Source organism: Empidonax traillii, unplaced genomic scaffold (assembly GCF_003031625.1).
Source record: "Empidonax traillii isolate 1590-97213 ecotype Southwest subspecies unplaced genomic scaffold, ASM303162v1 scaffold1249:size145682, whole genome shotgun sequence".
Classification (NCBI taxonomy): Eukaryota; Metazoa; Chordata; class Aves; order Passeriformes; family Tyrannidae; genus Empidonax; species Empidonax traillii.
The window spans coordinates 88385-113757 of record NW_020956442.1 but is presented as its reverse complement, the minus strand read 5'-3'; the positions used below and the strand labels follow the sequence as shown (position 1 = coordinate 113757).

The window sequence follows — 25373 nt, the reverse complement described above, 5'->3', positions numbered from 1 at the left end:
CAATCATGAGATCCAGGAATTGTTGAGTAAGAAGAGAACTGCTCACCAAGCCCACCTTGCTCAGCCATCTTGTCATATAAGAAAAGCAACCTTTCGACTCGCATGCAGCAAGCTACAACAGAAACTTTGTGACATACAGAACAAGTGGTGGACCAATCTTGTGGAAAAAACCCAATTATGCGCAGATACAGGGGATTACAGGGGATTCTCTGAGGCTCTGAAAACAGCCTACGGTCCTACACACCAGGTTCAAAGCCCTCTACTCAGTACAGATGGCCAAGCGCTTCTCACAGATAAAGTTTCCATTTTGAGTCGATGGTCTGAACACTTCCAGACTCTCTTCAGTACTAGTTGTGTAGTTCAGGACTCAGCAATGCAGTACATTTCACAACAACCAGTGAAAACTGAACTGGAGACTGCCCCCACCATGGGAGAAACTCTTAAAGCAATACAGCAGGTGAAAATTAGCAAGGCAGCTGGGGTTGATGGAATCCCACCTGAAATCTGGAAGCATGGTGACCAAGCACTCCATGTTAAGTTTCATGAATTTGTGGTGCGCTGCTGGGAATGAGGTGAACTGCCTTCAGACCTTTGTGACGCTGTCATCGTCAACTTGTAAAAGAGGAAAGGAGATAAATCAGACTGCTCAAATCACCGAGGTATTACTCTGCTCTCCATTGCTGGTAAAATCCTTGCAAGAATTCTTTTGAACAGATTAATACCCACCATAGCAGAAGATCTTCTACCTGAAAGCCAGTGTGGTTTCCGAGCCAACAGAGGTGCCACAGATACGGTATTTGTTCTCAGACAACTGCAAGAGAAATGTCGGGAACAGAACAAAGGACTCTATGTTACCTTTGTTGATCTCACCAAGGCTTTTGATACTGTGAGCAGAAAAGGTCTGTGGGAGATTTTGGAACCTTTAGGATGTCCTCCCAAGTTCCTCAAAATGATCATCTCCCTTGATGAGGACCAGCGCGGTCAAGTCAGATATGGGGACGCACTTTCTGAGCCGTTTCCAATAGCCAGTGGTGTGAAGCAAGGCTGCGTTCTTGCACCAACCTTATTCATGATCTTCTTCAGCATGATGCTCTAAAGGTCCACGGCAGACCTCGATGATGAAAATGGTGTCTACATTCAATATCGTACTGATGGGAGCCTATTCAACCTAAGGCGACTGAAGGCCCACAATAAGACCTTAAATCATTTTGTCCATGAGCTGCTTTATGCTGATGATGCTGCCCTCGTCACCCACACAGAAGTAGCTCTGCAGCGTTTAACATCCTGCTTTGCAGAGGCTGCTGAGCTTTTTGGTCTGGAAGTCAGCTTGAAGAAGACAGAAGTTTTATATCAGCCTGCACCTCAGGAAGTCTTCCATCATCCCCATATCACCATTGGTGAAACAGTGCTCAAATCAGTCCAACAGTTTAATTACCTGGGGAGCATCGTCTCCTCGGACTGTAAGATTGATGCTGAAGTAGACAACAGGTTAGCAAAGGCATACAGTGCTTTTGGTAAACTCCATAAAAGAGTGTGGCAAAACAAACACCTGAAGAAAAGTACTAAGATCAATGTTTACAGAACCATCGTACTGTCTACTCTTTTATATGTATCTGAATCATGGGTCATTTACCGCCACCACTTGTGTCTCTTAGAACGCTTCCATCAGCGCTGCCTCCGTACAATCCTTAACATCCACTGGACTGACTATGTGACCAACACGTCTGTCCTTGAACAGGCAGCAGTCACGAGCATTGAGGCCATGCTGCTGAGAACTCAGCTGCGTTGGGCAGGGCATGTCTCCAGGATGCAGGACCACCGCCTCCCTAAGATCGTGCTATATGGAAAACTTGTCACTGGCTGTCGCAAGAGAGGAGGCCCGAAGAGGAGATACAAGGACTGCCTGAAACAATCCCTCAGCCTTGGCCATATTGATCACCACCATTGGTCTACCCTGGCCTCCAATCGGGAGGCCTGGAGACACACCATCTATAACGCTGCTGCTGCTTTTGAGAACACACGCAGGACTACTCTTGAGGAGAAAAGACAACGCAGAAAGAATCACGTCTCATCGATATCACCTGGGGAGTCCTTCTGCTGTATGTTCTGCAACCGGACTTGTCTATCTCACATTGGCCTTTTTAGCCATCTGCGCGCTTGTAGCAAGCGTGGCTAGAGCCCTTCTCAAATCTTCATTCGCGAAGCCCAGCCATGATAAACTACAAACTATTTGGTAAAGTGAATAGAAAACCAAACAATTCTTCAAATATCCACTAGGGTTTCTGAACACATTTTATTGCACTGTTTACATTCCATTATCATTTTTCAGATCCAGATTTACTCACGTTGGTTTTATCTGTGTATGTTCAGACACTTGGAGAGAATGTATACAAAACTTTAATGCTTTTTAGGAACTTTCATGAATAAACCTTAATTTTTTAAACAATAATTTATTCACCCTACCAACAGTGGCAGTGTTCTTGATTAGTTAAATAAGGACAGAAGGCTGTCATTTATTTCTCAGATGTATAGCAGAAGTCACTAAACTTCAGTAAAGACAATCTGAAAAAAATAACATGCAAATTTCTCTTTGAAATATTTTAAATTACATCTTTGCCTTAAAAATCTGGATTTGCATATCTTTTCCCATTCATATTGGACAACACTGGGGGAAAATATTTGTAGTAGACCTTCTTGTCATCATCCAAGAGGCTGAGGGGCATACTGTAAGTTGATGGACAGTAATGAAGCTACCGTGCATCAGAGAGGTTGTCTGAAGACTTCGACAAGAAAGGCATCAACCCCTTTTCTTAATCACTTCTGAAGAGTAATTAAGTGATCCCTGGGCATAAAAATAAGCCTGTATCTAGCAGCTAGTAAAAATCAGGGTATTGTAGATGCATAGAGGATTTAGTTTTGCAATTCTGAGATCACTGTATGACTGCGATTTTCATAGAAACACAGAATAGAATCATTAAGGTTGGAAAAGACCCTTAAGATCATTGAATCCAACTGTTAGCCCAGCACTGCCAAGTCCACCACTAAACCATGTCCCTAAGTGGCAAGGTGCCACACCTAGACATCTTTTAAATACCTTCAGGGGTGGTGACTCAGTACCTCTATAACCAAGGAGAGAAGCTTTGGCTTTCTCACACAACTCCTTACAGCTCAGTCAAAACAGAGCAAGCTCCCTCAGTGCTCCAGCCATACAGATCTGAGAACTGTAATCTTATGTCAGCAGTCAGTTTATATGTATTTATTTCATATTTCAGAATCTTAGCTTCCCACCTATGCTGATGTATACTAGACTTGGGACGTACATATGTGAGTATACATGTAAAGAAAGCAAAGGAGAAACCTTTGAATACACAAAGCAATGTAAATTGGTGTGGAGCCATCTGCCTGAGTCTGCAGTGTTTGACAAATGGAGAGCATTAAGTATGTCCGTTCATTGTCATTGAGGGAAATAGATCAAAATCTTCAGTATGTTTTGAAAGAATAACTGGTAATTTTTTAATTGACAAACATTTTTAGATGCATCAAAAGAACATTCTTCTTCAAAGTGGTTGATACTAGTAAATAGGGTTCAACAGACAGTCATTGCTATAAATGACTTTTTGTATGAATGTAAGAGCTTCTGATCCTTTCTCTGATCTTAGTCTCTGGTGCTCACAAGTTTCTTTAGTTGTGCAAAAAGGTTCATGGGGTTTCTTAAATATCTAAAATAACACTTCCTGCTTTTCTTAGGTGAAAAATGTACCACAAAGTCCCTTGCAGCATTTGAAACCTCCAGATAGATGCAAGGCTTATGTAGTCAGTTAAGTTACTATCACACTTAAAACCCTGAAATGCTGAAGTGTTAGTATCTTGACCTTTATGTCAAGATGAATGAAAAATAAATTAACTTCTGATGCAACAGGCCTTTCCTGAAAGATTCTGTTTGTTGGAAAATGTCTGGTTTTACATATAGGTGTAAGGGTGTCGTGGGTTTGCCGACCAGCCCCCGTCGGGGCTGAAAATAGTTTTTTACCGGCGGATTTCGGGAGCAAAGCCAATCAAAAGTTTTAGTAATGCCTCTGCCAACTACATATTTAAGAAAATGGAAGAGAAGCTTTTTTGCACAGAAGAAATTAGGAGCCATGTAGGGGGAGGCAGCAGGCCCCAGGTAGGCCAGGCCTCCCTCCTCCCCCGGCCCAGGGCTGGGGGCAGGTGTGGCACTGAAACCCCTGTCATGGTTTTGCTGGTTCTTAGGAACTAAGCAGGAATTTTTCCCTTCCCGCAGCCCACTGCATGGAGGGCTGTTAAGTGAGCAGTTAAGTAACACAAAAGAAGCTGCCTCTTAGTTAATAGCCCTCAGAGTCTCGTCTCCTGGGAAACGGGGGTGAGGAGTTCCTTCTTACTCCCCCTCCCCCCCCCCCTTCTCCTGGGAAACAGGTGGGAGGAGTTCTGGCTAGCTGCTGAAGCTGGAACAAGGTCGGAGGAGAGCTCAGAGTGGTTTTTGTTCTCAGCTTGGCTGCCAGCTGTGGATTCTGCTTGGATTTTCATCAGAGAGGAACTGTTTCGGGATGTTTTTTTCCCCTTCCCCGTTCCCATTTGTTTTTTTCTTAGCAGTGGTTCTTGTGCACAGCAAACGGAGAAGGAAAACTACACCGCACGACTCGGCCAGCAGAACAGAGTGAGTTTTTTTCCCAGTGGGAAGGACTTTTTTTTTTCTGTCATTTCTCTCCCTCCCCTTTCCCAGTGTGTGTGTGGCGGGGAGGGAAACCCATTTTCAGTTTCTCCAACACACCCCGGAGAGTGTCATCCCACATGGCAAAGAACAGTGATTCCACAGCGACCCCTGCTGACCAGCATGAAGAACTGCAGGCTCTGCATTTCCAGTGATCCAACAGCGCTCCCTGGTGACAGGCACAGGACACTACAAGCTCTGCACCTCTGGTGATTCAACAGCGCCCCCTGTTGACTGGGGTTAGAATTGCACCAAAGGGCACAAACAGAACTGTTTACTTTTTTTCTTTTCTTGTATATTGGTCTGTTTTGAAGGGGATTATTTGTGGGTATAGGAGTATTGTTTAGTTGTTTTACTTGTTTCCTTTTGTTGTTTCTGCCAGTACACATATATCTTTTTAAAAAAGGGCTGTTATTTTTCCTTTTTCCACATTTTTTTCCCTTCAATCGAGCCTCTTAATTTCGGAGGGGAAGGAGTTTGGGTCTTAATTGCTTAGGGGGAGGAGTTTGGGTCTTCCTCATAACTCATCCTCAGCAAAACACCTGTGTCTCATTTAAACTGAGACAGCCCCCCTGACCAAGACATGTAATAGAGTGAAGAAAAAACTTTAAAAGAAGACTACCTGGATGAGAAATATTGCAGAAGGAATTCCAGGCAGAGAGATAGCACAGCCTCCAAGGTCAAAGCTGGCAGAGGAGTGCATGAAGAAGATATCACTCTCTGGGAGACCTAAGATGAAACAGAGTCCTGCTGGAGACCTGTGGCCCATGGAGAGAGAGAGCCCTACACTGGAGCAAGTTGGCCTGGGTAGGATTTGTGATCCAAGTGAGGGATTCATGCTGGTGCATCTGAATTTGTGATGCTAAGGGACAGCAGAGAATGGAAGAACTGTTGCCTGAAGGTGGACTCACACTAGAGAGGTCCATCAAGGACTGTCTTTCGTGAGGAGGGACCCCATAAGAAACAGGGGTGGACTCAAAAGCCATTATCCCCTGTAACTATGGGAAGACCATGGTGAGGCAAGTGTCCCCTTGCAGTCCATGGAGGACCCCACAGGGCCTGGGTAACCCCCAGCCTCTGGTCTTAGCCCAGGAGGGGTAGGCCCAGCCCTGAGGTAGACATAGAAAAGAGAGAAAAAGAGAAAGGTGACGAATCAGAGCTGTTGTCCTAGAGCTAATAGAAAAGGAACTCTAAAGTGCTGCAAAATTATTTAAAAGACCTGTAGCTCTGGAAATAGAAATGAGACTGCTTCTTCTCCTGAACTGATACAAGGGGGGAGGGGTACTTCTGTAAATACGTAACACTTTTGTCTAGTTAGAATTGTTGTATATATAGTTCTTTAGTTTTCACCTTGCTAGTAATAAATGCTAATGTTATTTTCCCCACATCAGGTCTCTTTTGTCTTCATAAACCTTCTCTCAACTTATAGCAGTTGTGGGTGGGGTGAGAGAAAATTGGCCCAGAGCAAACCCACGACAAAGGGCAAAAATAAGCTATTTTCCTTAAAAGCCGAAATATCTTGATCTTGTCAATTGCCAGAATTTTTAGCCTTAATGAACTAGTTTTTGATACTGTTCTTTGGCATTTATGCTTTATTATTCTATAGTACGATGCTATGGGTATTGTTAACAGAAAAGTGAAAGAGGTACTGGCAAATTTGGAAGTTGACAGCACATAGGGTTAAAGTTTCATCTTTGTGCCTTGTCCTCCACCTGCCTCCTTCTAAAGATTTGTTTTCCCTGTGAATCTAGCAGGTTCTCAGAAACTCCTGAGTTTTTCACAGTAACTGTTGTTGAGCATACCCCTTTGACCATGTGTTAGGACTGCCTTTCTCAAGATATAACTGTCCAACTTTACTCAGGAATTTAAGGGCATATTAATACATTAATCTTCAGGAATCACTGACAACAGTTTGCATCCCATTGGTGACCTTAGACATCTATGTTAAAGTAGCAATCCCACAGTTACTTTCCTGATGCTAAAGTGCACAGTTCAGGTTTATTATCCTCTTGATTTTTTTTCTCTTTTTAATCTATTATAGCTCAAAGTGCTTAAATCAGCTGGAGAGAAAAAAACTCTGAATTTATCCCTCAGTCAGCTGCAGTACAGTGTGCTCCCTGTACTGTAGCACACTGGTGAGAAAGCCATGTATTTGGACACCTCCTGCATGTTGTGGAGTAGGAATAGACAGCCTCAGAGAGTAACTGTTGGGCAGGAAGATAATTACCATCCTTCTCAGCCTCCAAACTTCAGTGTGCTCATATCTGTAACCCAGTGCAATTTGTTTTCACTGGAAAAGCAGGATTAGACTCTCCTGCTTTCTTCTTGGTAGCAAATATTGAGCAGGATGAGTCCATTAATCTGCGATAGGGTGACCACTACACTGTGTTCAATATTTGCTTTGTTGGTTATAATTGCAGTATATCAGCTTTCCACTCTATAAAACTTCTACAATCAGAAAAACTCCTCAAGCTGCCCAGTTTCAATTTTACATTCACAACTATGTACAAAATGAAATTATTTAGCTCATAAGACAGTTGTTGCTACTAGTTCTTTCGACAGATTCCTTTTAATACAATATCTTGCATGACTGCACAATTGAACCCCAGAAGACAGAAATCCCTATATGTTCAGTTCTTACTCAAAGCATACATTCTTTAGTATATGTTTTGCAAAAACAAGCAAGTTGAAGTTCTTCTCTGTATTTGGATTTGATAAAATTAGGAAGGCTTCCAAGACCATCACAGCTTTAAAATAATCCCTGTCTAGGAATGAACAAGCAGAAGAGCAGTCTGAATGATAATTTTTATCAAATCTGTTTCTCATCCTGTTCTTCAGCTACTACATTCTTAGGATGTTTCACTTTAGATTTCTCTTGATTTTCTGTTTTCCTATCTGCTTTACAGTTTTCTTGTAGACAGTATTTCAAACAGACAAGACAGTTGGACTCAACAATCTGAAAGATCTTTTCCAGCCTAAATGATTCTATCATTTTATGATTTCCAGATTTACCCATTTGTAAGTCTGTAGAAACCTTGAGCTCATTTCTTTTGCTCTCTGGAAGTGGAGTATAAATGGAAAAGAAATATATTCTGTATGTTTTTTTTTTCAAACAGTGAATTCATAGTAAACATGATCTGATTGTAAATTATTAATTCATTATCTTCCTTAGCAGTTAAGTTCCCAATCAGTAGGATTTCCATCACACCCTAATACATATGGATCAACCAAAAAAACTTCATTTTATAAAATGGGAACCTTAAATTCACAAAGAATAACAGATATATAATACATTTGCCATGGCTGATATACTTTTTAAAACTAGTCAGTGTGAACATTAAAGTGCATCTGGCTCATCTGAGAAGGATAAAAGCTTTCAGGGATTTCTTTATTTCCCTTTATGCCAACAACTCCTTCCTAAAAGAAAAATGAGGCTATTTAATCAGTTAAGGAAGTTAGTGAGCAATATAATTTGAACAATACAATTACTCTTCATCCATATCAGTCTGTGCAGGAACCTTCCTCAAGCCCCTTGTGAGGTTTCAACACTTGCAACAAGCTTTTTATGATCTGCTGGTATAGAAAAAGCAAATTAATTTTGGCTCTTCCTTAAATGTAAAGCAAGAATTGTAAATATTGAACCACTTTGATGTGCCAAAGTCCCATAATGTAGGCTTAGAGTAGTTGATTCTAAAAAGGAAGCTAATGAAGTAATTGACCCCATTTCCATTCCAAGCAACCCGACTTTAAAGAGAAGCTTGCACTTCTACATAAATTGCCCAAAAGAGTAATACTGTATTCTTATTTCTTACATATTTATTTCCTAAAAAAAATAAAAATTAAAAAAAAAAGTAAAGTTCAAAAAGAGATAATTTTGGGGGGGGGGGGTATTCAAAATCAGAAAGGTTAATGAATTTCACTGAACTTAATAAGATTATAGGGACAAGGAGCCAAATGGTAGGTGAAATTTAATGCTTCCCTTAGGAAAAAAATGGGAAGTCTGAAAGAAAAATATAGATTTTTACTAGAACTATATGAACAACACAACTTGTATTAATCATTATGGCTGACTCTCTGAAAGTACTTTTAATCATATTCATCACATTATAAATGTATTTGTATATACATTTACATATATATGTCTTTATTAGTGTTAGATATGTCTTTATTAATGTGAAACAAATTTTGCTAAAGCTCAAACAACACTTCATACACTTTAGTGGTCTATCTTCATCTTCCGTGGTCCCTCACAGTAATTTAATTCCACAAATTTTCCCACCAAAAAAAGTCATTCAGTGAGACATTTGCATAAATGCTACTTTTTTTTTTTTCTGCTTTTCCTCTGAAAATATGGTGGTCTAAAGGGTATAAAAATTAAAGAAATCGATCAGAATTTTACAAAGAATGTTGTTGCTTCTTTATTATTTTTATTAGCATATCAAATTATATTGTTAGTGGTTATTAGCAAAAACAGGTTATTAGGGTTACTAACATAACTAGGTGAGACCCTCACATGGACGGTTGTATCCAGCTCTGGTGTCCACAGCACAGGAAGGACATGGACCTGTTGGAGTGAGTCCAGAGGAGGTCACCAAGATGATTAAAGGGATGGAGCACCTCTCCTACAAGGAAAGGCTGAGAGAATTGGGATTGTTCAGCCTGGAAAAGAGAAGGTTTTGGGGTGACCTAATTGCAGCCTTCCTGAAGAGTACCTGGAGAGACCCTACAAGAAAGATGGAGAGAGACATTTTACAAGGGCATGTAGTGACAGGACAAGGGGGAATGGATTCAGACCGAAAGGGAGTAAGTTTGGATTAGAAATTAGGAAAGAATTTTTTGCTATGAGGGTGGTGAGGCATCGGAACAGGTTGCCCAGAGAAGTTGTGGTTGCCCCATCCCTGGAAGTGTTTAAGGCCAGGCTGGTTGGGGCTCTGAGCAACCTGGGCTAGTGGAAAGTGTCCCTGCCCATCATAGGGGGTTTGGGATCAGATGATCTTTGAGGTCCCTTCCAACTCAAACTATGAAACTATGGTTCTATAAACTTTGGAACTGTTGTTTTGAGCACTTTGATTGAACTGTACAATATTACTGTACAGTTTTATACAAATGGGAAATGAAATGCTTCTCTGTTGTTTCCTTTAGTGCTTTCAAATACTTTAATAGTTATTGTGATTTACTGGGGTTTCAAGGACTATAATGGAACTTAAAGCCTGTTGGCATGGTTCAAGTAAGCTATTTGCTCTTCTTCCATAACCTGGGGACTTCCTGCTACTGGCTATATATTGCAGAAATAAATGGCAATTTCTCTTCATTACTATTATTGAGGTCATAACATTCAAGATTAATGTGTGCTCTGATGGCTTAGTCATTAAAATATTCACAGATCTTGACAATTTCATAATTTTTAATACACACAATTTGTCAAAACAGTTCTACTAGAAAATTTCTCCTAGGTTATTCTTTATTCATTCTCCATCCTTCATTTCACTATTAAAACCTTTCATTCTGCTAATGAGGAGCATATACAGTACTTCCCAAAAGTGGCTGGTCATTTTCTATGACTAGACGAGAAGTTAAATTCTTCAATTACTGGATGAACCTTTATTTTTCATATCATAAAAAAAGCTAGGATAAACACTTGCAAAGAATTAAATAGAAACTCTCTTCACTTTTTGAATGATTCTGCAGGAAAAAGAAAAGTCTAGGTATATCATATTAATTATTTGCTTGGAATAAATCATCTGATACTATGATTTAATGCATAAGGAGTAGCAGAGAAAGTGGGTAGAAATATGCATTGTGGCTTTTGGCTATAGTCACAGGAACTTAACTCCTACAAAATACAGCTACTCAGGTTTTGCACTGGGAAGGACCTCACAGGCCTAGTGGTCATAGAAGTTTGCGGTGTAAGTGTATACCCCCAAAATTCCTTTCCCACTTTTCCTTTTAGCTAACAAGATACAAGCATGTCTCAAATGCCAAAAGGCTTTTAGAAGATTTCATGTTCCTTTGCTCCAGCTACATTTCCTGCAAATGTCGCATCCTGAGAGGTTCTCCTACCAGGATGAAATGGAGCCATTGAAGCCATCTCCATATATAGGGTAGTTGAAAATCTAGCATGGTATCTTTAGAACTGCTGTCCTCTCTTCTGTTATATCTATGATTTTTTCCCCCAGATTATAATATTTTTTTCACTCAATATGATAAATCAAAATTATACAGTAACCGCATATTTTATCAGTTGTGTGAAGCATTTATTGAAAAAGAATGTGGTAATAACCAAAAAGAATCAAGAATGAGGCATGGGAACCTGGATGAATCTTATTGAAGACATGAAACACTTTATTTTCTACTCTGCCCTGTGTCCATGTTGATTGTGAAACAGAAGCTTTAGTTTTCACAAGGGGAACAGCATTGTTCTTTGTCAGGAGATAAAAATGCAAGATGTCAGAAAGAAAAATGCAAGCCTTGAACATAAGACTCCTCTCAGCTGTGTCTTTAAAAATCACTGCTCATTCAGCCAGCTGTCTGATTAGTAAAGGCTTCTTTGTCACTTACAAACTGTAGCAGAATATTATGTCAGCTAAGTTGTCAAGGAAATTTGCATTAATGCAGACTAAATATATTAGGGATAAGTGTGCAAACAAAAATAAATTCTTCTCAGAACCAATTCACATACAATTTTTTTGGTAATTAATAAAGTCTCCAATATGAAGCCACCTTACCTGAATTTAAAAAAAAAACCATTCTACCTACTTAACTTTTCTTCGTAATAAGCAAAACTTTCTGCTGATACAAAACAAAAGAAAATAATATTTTGTTATGGTTTTAGTACTTTTTTTCTTGTTTATGTATATCCATGAATAATTTAAGTTTTTTTTTTTCACTGAAACTTTAATTTTGTGATCTTACCAATAAGCTGTTATGTCAATCTTATGTCAGTTTTGAATAGTACCAGAGCAATTGCTGCTGGAAAAAATATTCTGTGCAAACAAATCTCTTACTGCTTTTGCACAACTTCTTGTTGTGTGTATTTTGTATGGCCATTTAGGAATGCTGATTCGATATCAAAATTGTGCTGTGGAATTTATGTACAAGTACCTTAGTGAAATCCTAGGATTATACTTCATTGATCTGGTTAATTTATGAGATTTAGTTCATATTAGGCAATCCCTGAGAAAACATTAAGCAAATTTGTAACCCATGCCAAGCAGATGAAGAGAAATCACACAGTGATAAACTGGAATTTGTAACACTATTTAGGAATAAAAAGACATGCAAGTCAGTCAGAGGATCAGAACAGTCTTAACCAACACAAGAGCTTTACATACCCTAAAACCTACCTAGAATATGTAGAACACACAACTTGGGAGGGAAAAAAGCCACTAAAAGCTAATAACAGCTACAAATACCAGTAAGACCCAGTTACAAGTACTTTTTCAGAGCATGGAGAATGTTCTCACTATGTGAAGCCCCGATTGATCTCATTTGGGTCTGTTTTGTTGGTCCACACTCATAAATGTCAGGGTCAGACACATAAAAGTTGGAGTGTAATAAAATTAGTATAATCTGAGATATATTCCTTTGGCTTTCAGTGGCCTCACTTTAAAGAATTGACCAGAAAGTTTCTAAACACAGTATTATAAATAATTAACAGTATTTCGGAGAAGAATGCGTTTGCTGAGAATTATTCCTTTGTCTCAGGAGCCTTGGCAAAGTGCCAAGGTAAGGATAACCTGTGAAGCACAAAGGAAACTACACTGCAATATTAGGTTAAACACTGCTTCAGATACTCAATCCTAAGAACTCTTCTCCTCTGGAAAAGCTAGGGTCTTAGACTAATATTAAAAAAACACCCAACAGTGATTTTTACAGTACAGCTACTGAGCTGAATGATGGCTAACATGGATGTATTTACACAAGAGAAAGGCAATTTAGATTTTCAAAAGCACAGCTAAGATTTAAGCTGTAGGCACTGATGTTTCCATTGTTTTTCAAGAAATTGACTGAGTGAGCCCTTCATATTCCTTAAAATCTCCTTGTAAGAAGTAAAAAAGTAATCAAAAGAGGATTTTTTTTTCCCTCAGGACATGATAGCTTGAAATTTCTGCTAAATTTAGACAATCATGTTCACAAAGATTGATCTGTCCTAATGTATCTTAAAGTTTAGTAATATGATTATTCAGAACAAATTCTTTTATTATTTTAATTGAATGCCTTTTGAAATTTGTTGGGTTCTAAATAAGGAAAGAATGCTTGTAATGCAAGATTTAAAATTGCTAAGATTTGCTTCACTTCTTTCTAGCCAAACTTCCCCAAAGAGATCAATGCGTATATTACAATAATGCTGGTATATCTTAATAGTCATTTTATTAAAAAGAAGAGAATAAATAGGATAGAGAAGAAAGCTTGTTTTATTTCAATAAGAACATGTTAAAAGAACTCTTCCAGTTAGAATTTTGGGTAAAACTCTTTCAGCTTCAAGTTAAACTACAGTTTGTTGGGAAAGGAGTTCCTTTAACGGAACACCTGTCACATCCAGACAACCAACAACTTGATTATCTAAATAATTAAATTATTGGTCAGCAGTTCCCTTGCCCTATCTGTGCCTGGTTGACGAGAAATTCCCACTTATTGTTCCTTTCTCATATGTTTGTTCTTATTTGAATCTTTTGGAGTCAGGTGAATCCAAATATATACAGCACAGTATGTGCTTTTTGACTCCATAACTCCAACTGCATATCTAGACACATAAATTGATCTGCATTAGCTATTGATTTCCCTCATTGTTGGCTAATTTAGATATTTGATTTTTGTGTAAAATTTAGCAATCCTAATGGTAACTTTATAAACATGAGAAGGAAAAAAATTACTTCATTCCTTGTTTCGTGTATGAACAGACAAACCCACGACTATTATTTCAGCATTTCGCTTGCCTAATTTTTTGGTAAGTTTTTTCAGCATCAGAATTTTAGAGAGTAAGGCTCAACCATTTATGCCAGAAAAAAAACAAGTCACAGGCCTGCACTTTTGTACTCTCAGAATTTGAATTGGATCATTATACATTTTTCTTTGCTCTTGCAATCTCTCATACTGAACAGGAATCATGCTACCGTACACCATTCAAATTCTTTTAGAACAATCTATGATTTTATTGAAATTCAATCTAAAAGCTTATGTTCAGTTTATCTGTACTAAAAATCTGTGCAATAAAAATAGAGGCATAATTTTATCTCTTTTTTTTTTTTTTTTTAGATAGTCCACAAGGTGCAGTAATATTTTAGAGCTCTGATATTTTGGTTATTGTGATCTAAAAAATGTTACCCATTTAGTATTTTACCCCTACCAAAACAAGATTATACCCACACAGACTTTGGAGTGTTCATCTTTGGAGAAATTTGGGCACTGTCCTGGATAGCCTATCCTAGGTGACCTTGTATACTTGAACTCAAAGATCTAAAGGGTCCTTTCCCCAATAATTCTGTGGTTCTGTTCACTAAGATAATCTGAAGACAAGAGAATTTATATTCCTATCATACATTCACTTGACATAAAGAGCGAGATTTTTCTTTTCTGTGTAACAGATCTACTTTAAAATGTAAGTTAAAAAATTAAAAATGGATCCAGCAACGACTCCATAATCAGTTTTTGGTAAGAGAACTGAGGCTTTTTTGTCATCACACTGATTGTAATAAAATCTGTCACAGAGAGGAAGGACACCCTCATATCTCCAGTCAGTGATAACAACTGATGATGTGATCCAGAGGTAGAAAACTATTTCACTTGCTATTTCTGCATCATTTTTAACCTTTCGATTGCTAGCAAGAAAAAAAAAAAACAAACAAAACCACAAAACACCACAAACCTCTTCACTTGGGACTGCACTTACCCCAGGTATTCACACTGGATTTACCCAATTGTTGAAAATTGCCAAGCAGGTGTGTGGAGGATATGAAAATCACTGTCCAGTGAAAGGTAACCGCTTAGAGTGCTGCCCTTTGGTGTGTTCCATAGAAGTAAGACAGATACATGATGGTCCCTTTTCCACCCACAGAACCAAAAACTTCTTTCTGACACATAGGAGTCAGGAAGAAGTAAAGCCAAGATAACGGAAAAAGAAACCCCTCTTATGCTGTGACATGGCAAGTTACCTGAGCTGTTTACTACCCACCTTCTCTGGAAGTAAGCTATGAGATAAGGATGTTACATTATCAAGTGCAGAAGTATGTTATTAAAGCACTCCAAATGGAAAGCAGTTCATGCTGTCCTCATGTATTTTTTCTCATGATTTCAGTTCTTTAGAAGACTGTCCTTTGCTAAGGTCACCTGCAAGATTAGGGGACTGTTGGTCTGCCTTTCAAATCATTCCTCAAATTCACACATCCTTGGCATTGGGCAGTCTTCAGTTCTCATCTTGTAATCTTCTGGCTGATTCTGACAGCTCCAAGTTTCTCATTTCTTTCAATGCTGGATCATTTACTTGAATCAGTTCTTTATAACAAGAGGCCTTTTTGCAGACTTCTGATGCATTTCTTCCTTCTTCTCCAGGAAATCCAAGACAAATTGCTTTTTTCTGAAGGTTTTCTTTTACTACTGCACCCTAGATCCTCAGCTTTTTAATCAAACAGAGAGGTTGTGCTCTGCCTCCACTGCCAGACTTGTTTACCAAAAAATATTCAAAAATTATCAAGAAAGACCATTCTACTTTCTTCCAAATTGCCTTTTATGCATGGGAGGAATTTATTTAATTAATTTCAGCTCTCAAACTCTTTGCTGTAATTCCAAACAGCTGCTGTGCTGTCCCCACTCTTAATGAGCTTTGTCTTCATGTGATTTGGAGAGGGACAGAAAGGGCTGTGCTGTCTAAAATTGTTTGAAATTAGTTTTCAGCATGCAAAGTAAACTGGACAGCTCCCGTGTGAAATGGATTGAAGTGTCACTACCCCCCTCTGAGGAAATTTAATCTGTCTGGCTAGTGAGAATGAGATTCACAGCAGGGACAGAAGGTATTGACTTTTCCACTTTAAAAAAAAATTCTTTTTTTTCCTTTCAAATGGATTGGGGCTGTTTCATCTGAATTGTCATTCTTAAATAATTGTCTTGGTAGAAGCAGTACATTTCAACCTCATGTCATCCTTTGAAAATTTAGGCTAGCTGTTTGCTTAGAGAGATGCAGCCTGACATTCTGAACCTACACAGTGTGAAAAATTGCTTTGATCAGCTTGTGTTTATAATTTAAGGCAGTAAAATAGAATTCTCACTAATTGTGTTTAAGGCATGATGTATTGTGTAATCCACAGAGAGACTAATTTCAAAAATACTGTAACAATAAAAACAGCTGCTCCACTGAGTCATTTTCCCAATGTGCAACTTAAAGCAAAACAGAGCAAAAACCTCTTCCAATTGTAATTTATTTGTGTTGATGGAGTAGGATAATGCTGGAAATATGGGGAAAACCAACAGAAAACTCGTGTCCACATTCCTTATATATCAGAAGTTTGGAAACAGAAAAGAAGACCTTTTGGAGTTTAAAACAAACAAGAAAACAAACAAAAAGCAACCAGAAAATTTTCTGTTTCTAAGAGATACTGGTATCCTAGTTAAATTATGGATAGCAAGGCATAGTCAAAATAATTTGCAAAGATAGGAATGAATCTAAAATTAGAAGGAATGGAATTAAAATAACAAACCAAGATACACCAGCTGAATGCCTAAAAAAATTCAGGTCACATATGTACTTTTGTACATATTTTCATGGTGTTTAACTGTAATACAGTCTCTGGAAAAGAAGGTAGTAGGATCTGGTAAAGCAGGTGGAGGAAACTGCCCTACATAAAAGGAAGAAAAATGGCAAAATATGCTGCAGACACAGCTCTTTCATCAGTAGAAAGTTGACTGAGCAAGTGAACAACCCCTTTTTATATTCAGAATGACCTTTCATACCATTCAGCTTTTGGAGGGAAAATATAAGCCAAGTTCTATCAAGGTAAGCCTTAAACTGAATTCCAAACAAGTTTCTGGGGGGAAGGGGGGTGGAAGTAGAACTTTTAATATGTTTGTATGTTATGACTGTTGCAGGAACCAGAATTTAATTTTTGTGGATCTGCAATCAGGAGATCTTTTACTTCCCATAGTGATGCTTCAGAGATACAGAGCTCCAGAGAGCACAGAGAAGTGACATGGCTGTGTTTCTGTTGTTTGCAGATATCTCAATAAGCTTGCTCTCCTTAGTTGTCACAGCCTGTGGTCTTGCTCTGTTTGGTGTCTCTCTGTTCGTATCCTGGAAGCTGTGTTGGATCCCTTGGCGAGAGCATGGTCTGCCATTTGGGAACAAAGACAACAAGCAGGAATCACTGAACTATGCAGACACAGAGACCAGTGACCATGACTACAGTGAGGATTATCTGGGTCAGCCTACAGCCTATCCAGAGTCCTCCATGAAGATCAGCCATACCTCCCCTGATATTCCATTAGACACTGAGGTGGGAACGAAGGAGAACTGCATCTACAATGTGCGAATGCATCGTCAGATCACTGAACCCACCTCTTCTGCTCGGTCAGTTACTCCAGTTTCTCTCTGATATTAATGAATACAGATACAGTCCAAAAAGGACAGCTTGATTATCCAGTACAATGATCTGATAAAAATGTATCATCTCCTTGCCATGTTCTTTTAAAGAAAAAAATCACACAAACCTTATTCTTTGAGGTGCACAAACCTCGTAGGTTGAAAGGACAGGATCACAATCCTGTTCCACTTCTCTGTAAACTACTGTCTCATTTGTGCTTCTCCCTCAGAAGCTGGATAATGCAGAGCACTGTGTGTCCCTTAAAAGCACCAGAACAGCCTAGATTTAGCTTGTAAAGCATATTCATTTGCACTGAGCACTGATGCTGAGCACTCAGCAATATCTCCTCAAAGATTTTTAAAACAACCAAAGAAGAAAAGTAGGGCAAGCTAATGAAACACTTGTAAGAGTTAGAAATAGGACTAAAAATCATAGATTTTAGCCACAGTCATGACTGTGGGGGGAAAAGGGACTGAATAAGAGTCAGCAAAATCTCCAGGGGAACTGGAGAACCAGTTGAGGAAAGAGGAAAGGGTGAGGGTGAGAGTATGTGCAGGGGCAGGTGATAAAGGATTATGTTTCATACAGTAAGAAAAAAGATCAGCATATGAAAAGCCAGTAAATATCTGAGTCAAAGCAGATGCACTGCAGCTGGAGAAGATACAGCACTAGCCCAGTGGCTCTTTGCTAGCCTCCTTTCTGGCCATCTGCAAGAGCAGATTTAATGAAGACTCTATCCTGCAGGCATACCTGAAACATGGGTGAGATGACAGCAGCCAGTTCAGTAATTGCAAGTTGTCCAGAACATGTCTCGGAAAGAATCTGAGACATTCCCAGAGCATTACAAGTGCTAATCTCAGTCTGTAAAAGAACTTGCCTCAGCATCCTGAGTGCAAAGACGAGGTCTTCTCTCCTGTGCAGATCTTTCTTCTGGCCATGTTCCCAGGCTGACCCTCTACAGCAGGTGTCATACTGGCTCTCTGCCCCCAAGGGATCCTTTTTCCAGGTCCCTTCCCTATTCAATGCCGTTCGTTGGCACAGAACAGCAAACCCCTCTCTTTCAGAGCCCCTTACTTTTGCCCAGGTCTTCTCCGAAAGACTCTTTGACTGAGCAGGAGGGGCCTGTCTTCCTTGTCCTGCCTCCTTCAGCAGAGACATCACCCTTGTCTTTGCTGCTTTCTGCTGTAACTGGGGAGCCAGCTGTGGTTTTCCTCTGTGGCCACAGAGACCAGGCAGCTGCCCCTGCTACAGTCACTGCTAAGATGTCTCTGAAGTGCCCTCCTTTTTATTCCTCCACAGGATATTCTGCACCTGCCACTGCAATGAGGAGCTTAAGGGTTTAAAAAATACTTATTTTTTTGGTTACATGATGATATTTTATCCTGGAAATGACTAATGTATAGCTGTAAGATAATGTATTTATTATGCAACGAGAGAAGAAATTTAGGATAGTACAGAAGAGGCTATTCCTCTTTTAAGCATGCAAAAACAGATATTCATAAGGAATGAATGAACAGTGATAGAGGAGGAACTATTGCTGATTAGATTCAATATAAATAGCTTTGGACTAATCCTCTGCTAGCATTTTTCATGTGCTCTTTCTGTGTTCAACCACAGCTCACGGTACACCAATAACCGAGTGACTGCTCAATATGAATAGGATGATAAAATAGGACCCCACTCAGATAAGATTAGGATTTTACCTAATCCAACTTTCCCATCTCCCTACCCCAACAGGATTTGCAAATTTGATTTCTGTTACCATTCACTAGGGAGAAATTTCAGTCACAATAAGTGAGGGACTCCAGGTAATAAATTTCACAGGACTGAATATTAAAGCAACTTTTTATCCTTGAGTAATAAAACTAAAGGAGTTTTTCAGCCAAAGTAACACAGAGCTCATTACATCAGGTATGAGAGAAAAAAACCCAAACAATTGCTGGGGTGTTCAACAAATGATTTCAAGCCAGAACAGCTCACTTGTTAATTGTAGAAATCAACAAATAATTAAAATGCAGAGATGTCAGGAAGCATCCTCCTTTGTCCAGCTTTACCTCTGAACTAGAAATCAGCAAGCTCATTTGACCCTGCTGCCATTTGCATAATGAAACTCATTTTGTAGGCATTAATGTACAGGATTCAGTCAAAAATGGCCAGTGATAAAAATAGCTAGAGTTCTTGTGTCACACTATACTTGCTAATAAGATATAGATCCCTTGGATTTGCAATGGCCACGAATTTCCATTTGTCACCTTCTTCAGCCAGGTTTGGTTTCAGACATGGAAACAGAAATAGAGTGACATTAGCACTGAAGGTCAGCTCTCACAGCTGCTGGGTCTTGTGCTTTATCCCTTCATGAATTAAAAGTCTGACCCAGCTGTACATTACAAAAATATGTCAAATGAGAGCAGGATCTACAGTGTGTGTGCCTGGATTCTTACTATCCTCAACACAGTAGGTTTCAACTCTTTCATTTTCACTTAAGGCACAATTCGATCCGAAGACAGCTGAACCTCTCCAACCCGGACTTCAACATCCAGCAGGTTCAGAAACAAGAGCAACTGACGGGGATCGGCCGCATTAAGCCAGAGCTGTACAAGCAAAGATCAGTGGATACGGATGATGGCCGGAGGAGTAATAGCAAGGCATGTGGAAAACTGAACTTTATTCTCAAATATGATTGCGATTTAGAGCAGCTGATAGTGAAGATTCACAAGGCCATCAACCTGCCAGCAAAGGACTTCTCTGGCACATCAGATCCATACGTGAAGATATATCTGCTTCCTGACAGGAAAACAAAACACCAGACTAAAGTTCACAGAAAGACCCTAAATCCAGTATTTGATGAAGTTTTTTTATTTACTGTCCCATACAATGATCTGAACAGAAGGAAACTCCATTTCTCTGTATATGACTTTGACAGATTCTCCAGACATGACTTGATTGGCCAAGTGATAGTGGATAATTTTTTAGATTTGGCAGATTTTCCAAGGGAATGTAATATTTGGAAGGATATTGAATATGTCACCAATGTAAGTATTACAATTTTTCTTTTTGATTTTTTTTTTCTGATTTCATTTCCTTAACGTGATTATGAAATTGTCTGTTAAGTTTATGAAGGAAAATACTCTATTCTGTCTATTTCTCAGGCTTTGACCTTAATCCAAGGAAAATGACAGTGCATTTTCAGTCCTAATTTCTTGTTCTTTGGATATATCAAAGCATGTTTATGTATGATATAGTGGGTTTAGTCATTGTGCTGCTGATAGGGTAGAAATGTTCTTCTCTTAATCTTACTTAATCTAAAACTTATTTAAGGAAATACACTCTTCTTACTTTGCCTACTTTTCTGTGTTTTCCATAATTTGTCATGTAAATTACACCATACTCATCAGCCAGAACTGCAGATTCAACATTTTTATATGTAGTGATTTTAAGTCCTTCAAAAGACTATATTCTCATAAATTCAGATAACCCCCTAGCAATAATCCAGTCAAAGAGAGTTCAGACAATAGTGTTCCGTGAAAGCAGTGAAACATCCAAATTGGTTTAACTCTTTGTTTGGCATAATTTTGTTCTTAGGGAAATGGGAAACTTGTACATTAAGTCTCTTTTTCTGTTATCCCAAAGTCTCTGGTATCAAATTCTGAGCAGGAATACAAACAGTGATCGGGTACAAAACCACAGAAATTACTTCTGAAAAAGAACTCTTCTCAGGGCAGGAGCCAACCTCCTTGTAATGCCATTAGAAATGAATCCCACACATCTTCCAGAGGACAGACCCGCAGTGAGAATGATACATTAGAGAAATCCACAGAGGTGAAGGTACCAGTGCCAAGTGTCAGTAAATATTTCATTTGTTATGTCAAACCACACTCAAATGGGGTGCACATTTTAGAGTCAAATGAACCAAACATCATGAATAGTAAGATCAAAGCGTAACTTTATTAGACCTCGGTTCAGGAAAGCATTTGAACATATGCTTAGATGAGAATAAAAAGCCGTTAAAAAGTAAAGGATGTTCTGAGACAAATAACTTTCCTGAGTTCAGTTCCTCATCATATACCTCTGTGGTCTGGTACCATGCCTGTATTACAGACCAAATTGCTGAAATCCCTTTTTTTTTTTTTTTGTTTGGAATTTCTTTTTGAAAATGGATATTTCCATTGTTTATGGTGATTTCTCAGCCTCCTTGGTCAGTGTGTGGAACATGTACACTCACTGCACAGTCCTGTCCCACACAAGGATGGAAGTGCATCAGCAGCACCAACAGTTCCTCACTCGGAATACAGGCTGGGCCGTGGTGTCAGAGAGGAGCAACCTGGCTTTTGTATGAGAAGTTATTGCTTTTCAACCACAAGCGACAAGTAAGGACGTGACGGAGCAGCTGACAAGTCATTCCAAATGAAAGGCTGTCTTCATATAGCATTAAGTATCTGAAGATCAACTTCATTTTTTACAGTCAACTGAAAGCTGAATGCACAGGCATGCTGGAGTTACTCTGATGTGTACAAGTCCTTTTTCCCTGCTTTAACTTAGGCAGAAGGTTTGCTCTGGTATTTTCTTTCGAATCACTTCTCCTTCCAAATTTCAAAAATGATGCAGTGTGTAATTTGTATTCAGATTTTCTGTAATCTCTGAAATTAAATGCAGGATTGAAACATGAGTCATTTATTAATTCCTTCTGATACTAATTCCTGTGAGAAGTGTAACCCTGTTTATCCAAACTGAATACACAACCTGCCATCTAGACTGGGTTTCCAGCTAGAAGAGACCTTTTCAAAGCAAGTGACTCACAGGACATTGGAGACACATCCAATTTCGTGTAATGTGAGTTCTGAGATAAGAGTATCAGATAAATGAAAGTGTGGAGTACTTAGCTTGCCAATTAACATTTCCAAAATTTCAAAGGTTAGAACTTGCTTCATAAAGTTATGAGAAACCCTCCACACATCATTTAAGTAACCAAGTTTGAGCCCATTTTCTTGTCTGTGTAGCTCAGATATCTCTCAGACTGACAGCAGAAGCTGAATTCTGCGGGCTACTCATGAAGCTGCTGCAGTGAATGGTCCTGTGGCTGCTCTCCAAGCCAGCAGGAAGTATTAGTGAATCCCAGGAATAAATTTCTGCTAAGTTTTGAGCACCATGGGAAGGTTTATGGTTGCAAACCAAAACTGTATCAACTGTCACAGGTTTTCAATGATTTTATATTTGAGCGCCTTGTTGTTTCAAATAATAATACTGGAGAACAAGCAAATTCTGGGCAAAATTACTGAAGGAAATTCAGTTAACGTAGATCAACAAAGAGTGCTCACAGGAAGGATAAACCAAGGAAACATGAGACAAAGGGAAGCTCCACACAAACTACACATGACAAGTTTGACACAATTCTGAAGAGTACATTCATTTTAATTCCTTGTGCGTCTTATTGCACTGCACAACCAGTGAGCCCAAAGGCCTTTATTTTACATTCTTCATTTCATTATGTTCTAATCAAATTTGACACAGCGATATAAAAGAATGTATCAAATCCTTCTCTGCCTGGCAAAATGTCCTACTTCAAGTGAGCACTGCAGATTATGCCTGAAATGTCAGATTAACTGCAAACAGTGTGGTTAAACTGACCTATTATGCCATGTGCTTTCTTCTGTTTTCTAATAATACTCAAAGATTCTTTTTATCCCCAACCAGCAGTTTTCATTCCTTAGACAATAACATCTGTTACCATCCCAGAGTTAAAGATAAATTATTTCATAACACAGATGCATGTCAGCATAAAATTTTTTTACATACTTAAAAGCAATCTGCTGCCAAACATGAATCTCCAATATCAAAATTGTTCTTCTAATCCCAGGTCCTCTGAGCATAAAATCTCTCTCCTGTAACACTGACACTTTCTCTAAGCAGAAAAAAAGGCATCAATGGGCTGTATAATGGGAGAAATAATTACGTGGATCAACTTTAGATGAACATGAAATGAACTAGATAAGCTTTTTGAATATGTACACTGGTTACTGGCTTACCATGAAAAAAAAAAAAAGATGCTTTTTATTTTTAGCCTGTGTTTCTCTTGTTGTCATCTTTTGCTTAAGGGCATCTAAAACATAATCAGGGTTTGGGGTGGGGTTTTTTCTTTGCATTTGTAATTTCCATCGACTGATGGCATGTTTGAAGAGAAAAAAAGTGGTTAATATTTCCTTGGTTGCCATCTTCAAACTCAGATGGGATCAGGCAAAAAAAAAATATACTTTGTCACAAAAGAAAATGAAAAGCTATGACGGAAGAAGGTGTCAGATAGTCTGTTTCAGATAAAGGAAAACCTTCTCTTTCAGAAGATGCCAAGAAGATCCATTTGCATAACTTGTTGTGCACCCAGAAAGGCAAATCCTTTTTGAAGAATTGCTTGTTAAACATCACCAACCAGCTACAGGGCACAGAGAGGATTTCCGTGAGCTAGAAATCTAGCTCTGTTTCATACTGAATGTTTGAATTCTCAAAGTGCTCAGCCTTTGGCACTTACTAAGCAGGTGATCCTTCTAGAGAGGAGTATTTAAACTTGACCTCAACTTAGACCAGGAAGGTAATCAGACTAAGAAAGAACAATGTATATTTCCACTCTTAACTGGACCAGCATTTTCCAAAATGACTCGTCATTTTAGGAGGCAATTTTCTGACTTTGTTACGGTGTATATAGTTTCTGCCACTCATACTATTTTTTAGTTGTCAAATATAGTTATGTTTAATATCTGGGCACTGGTACAATGAACACTGCTCTTTTTATGAATGTCTAACTTTATATATACACTTAAAAAAACCCCTTAATCATAACACCCCATTGGCACCTTTCTCTCATTTTACCATGAGTTTGAACTAATCTGTTTTTGTGAATATTTCTGTAACATTCTTTCCTGAAAGGATATTTACAACAAGATCTGTAGTGATTATGTACCTAATATTCTGTAAAATGTAGCTACCTGAATGACAGCTACCATTTATCCTTATCTGTGATTCCTTTGAGCCTCTTTGTCAACTTCTGTGAAGGTGTTAAGTAAACTGAAAACCTGATAAAGGTAGAAAGCAGTTGGTCTCATTCAAACCATGGTTTATTCTTTACCTACAAACAACTGGAGGACTAGGAAGGATTCAAAGGGTTACTCTGTTTTGAATACGACTGTCTTGAAGTACTTCACTTGTTTCTAACTAAGTTGAAGAGTGTAGCATCCAGCACCCAAAGTTATAAAACAATAGGTCAGGGTACAAAAGGAGAGTGAAAATAGAGAAGGAAATATTTCTGAAACTGGGAAGAGATTACAGAAAGAAGACTCTGGGTAATACATTTAGAGAAGACCCTGGGTAATACATGTAGAATTTGAGAAGTAACATGCCACAGACTTTAAGGAATGTGTATGGTTCACTGAAACCCAAAAGATAGCTTTGGAGAGTTCAAAGCTGTGAAGAAACATGAGCTGTATATCAAGTTGCTCACTCTGACATCCTGAAAGAGCCAGCATATGCTACAAGTTTTAAAGGCAAGAAATTGATTGCATCTCTTTGTAAGAATCTTCAAGCTCTTTTAGGGTCTTAGTAGTGGTCAAGAATACAACAGTGTGTCAGATAATTATGAGCTAGGTTTGCACAGAAGTAGGAAACAAAAAGTATTTTAAAAATAATGAATTTAGAATGTATGTTGATATGCATGCTGGTGTTTTGAAAAAGAGAGATTTAAAAAGTAGGATGGTTACAAGTGTTTGTAATTCTGCATTTTAAAAATGCTACTTGTTCACTGCTGTTGTTCTCAAGTTTGCCCAAGAAAGAAAAATTTGAGAATTTGTATTTTTAGGCATTTATGTTGTATAACTGAGATGCAACTGGAATCATAAGATCACCACATGGAATTTTCAAGTTCTCTATTTCAGAGATGATAGTGCCAATAACAGCATGTGTGGAAGAGAAACAAAAAGACACTAATTTTTTTTTTCAGTTCTTTATTGAAAGCATGATAAAAGTATAAAATATTGAAATCTGACAAAACTTGCGAGATTTTTCCAATTCAAAACTATTCTGACATCAAACTG

The 25373-nt window shown here is 38.6% G+C and overlaps 1 protein-coding gene and 1 long non-coding RNA gene across 5 annotated transcripts in view; one reads left to right on the top strand and one right to left on the bottom strand.

Annotated features, from left to right (window-relative positions):
• Nucleotides 1-25373, top strand: part of SYT9 (synaptotagmin 9) — a 77269-nt gene that overhangs the window by 21947 nt on the left and 29949 nt on the right. For all 4 annotated transcript variants that reach the window (XM_027906122.1, XM_027906120.1, XM_027906119.1 and 1 more), the window contains exons 2-3: nucleotides 16934-17285; nucleotides 19784-20330. In XM_027906122.1, coding sequence (XP_027761923.1) covers nucleotides 16934-17285; nucleotides 19784-20330 — 899 coding nt within the window. The remainder of the gene's footprint in view (nucleotides 1-16933; nucleotides 17286-19783; nucleotides 20331-25373) is intronic.
• On the bottom strand, nucleotides 6795-13816 carry LOC114069383. The gene is made up of 3 exons (XR_003573767.1): nucleotides 13643-13816; nucleotides 6888-6892; nucleotides 6795-6806 (listed from the first exon to the last, which is right to left on the bottom strand). It is a non-coding gene; the product is annotated as an uncharacterized LOC114069383 (long non-coding RNA).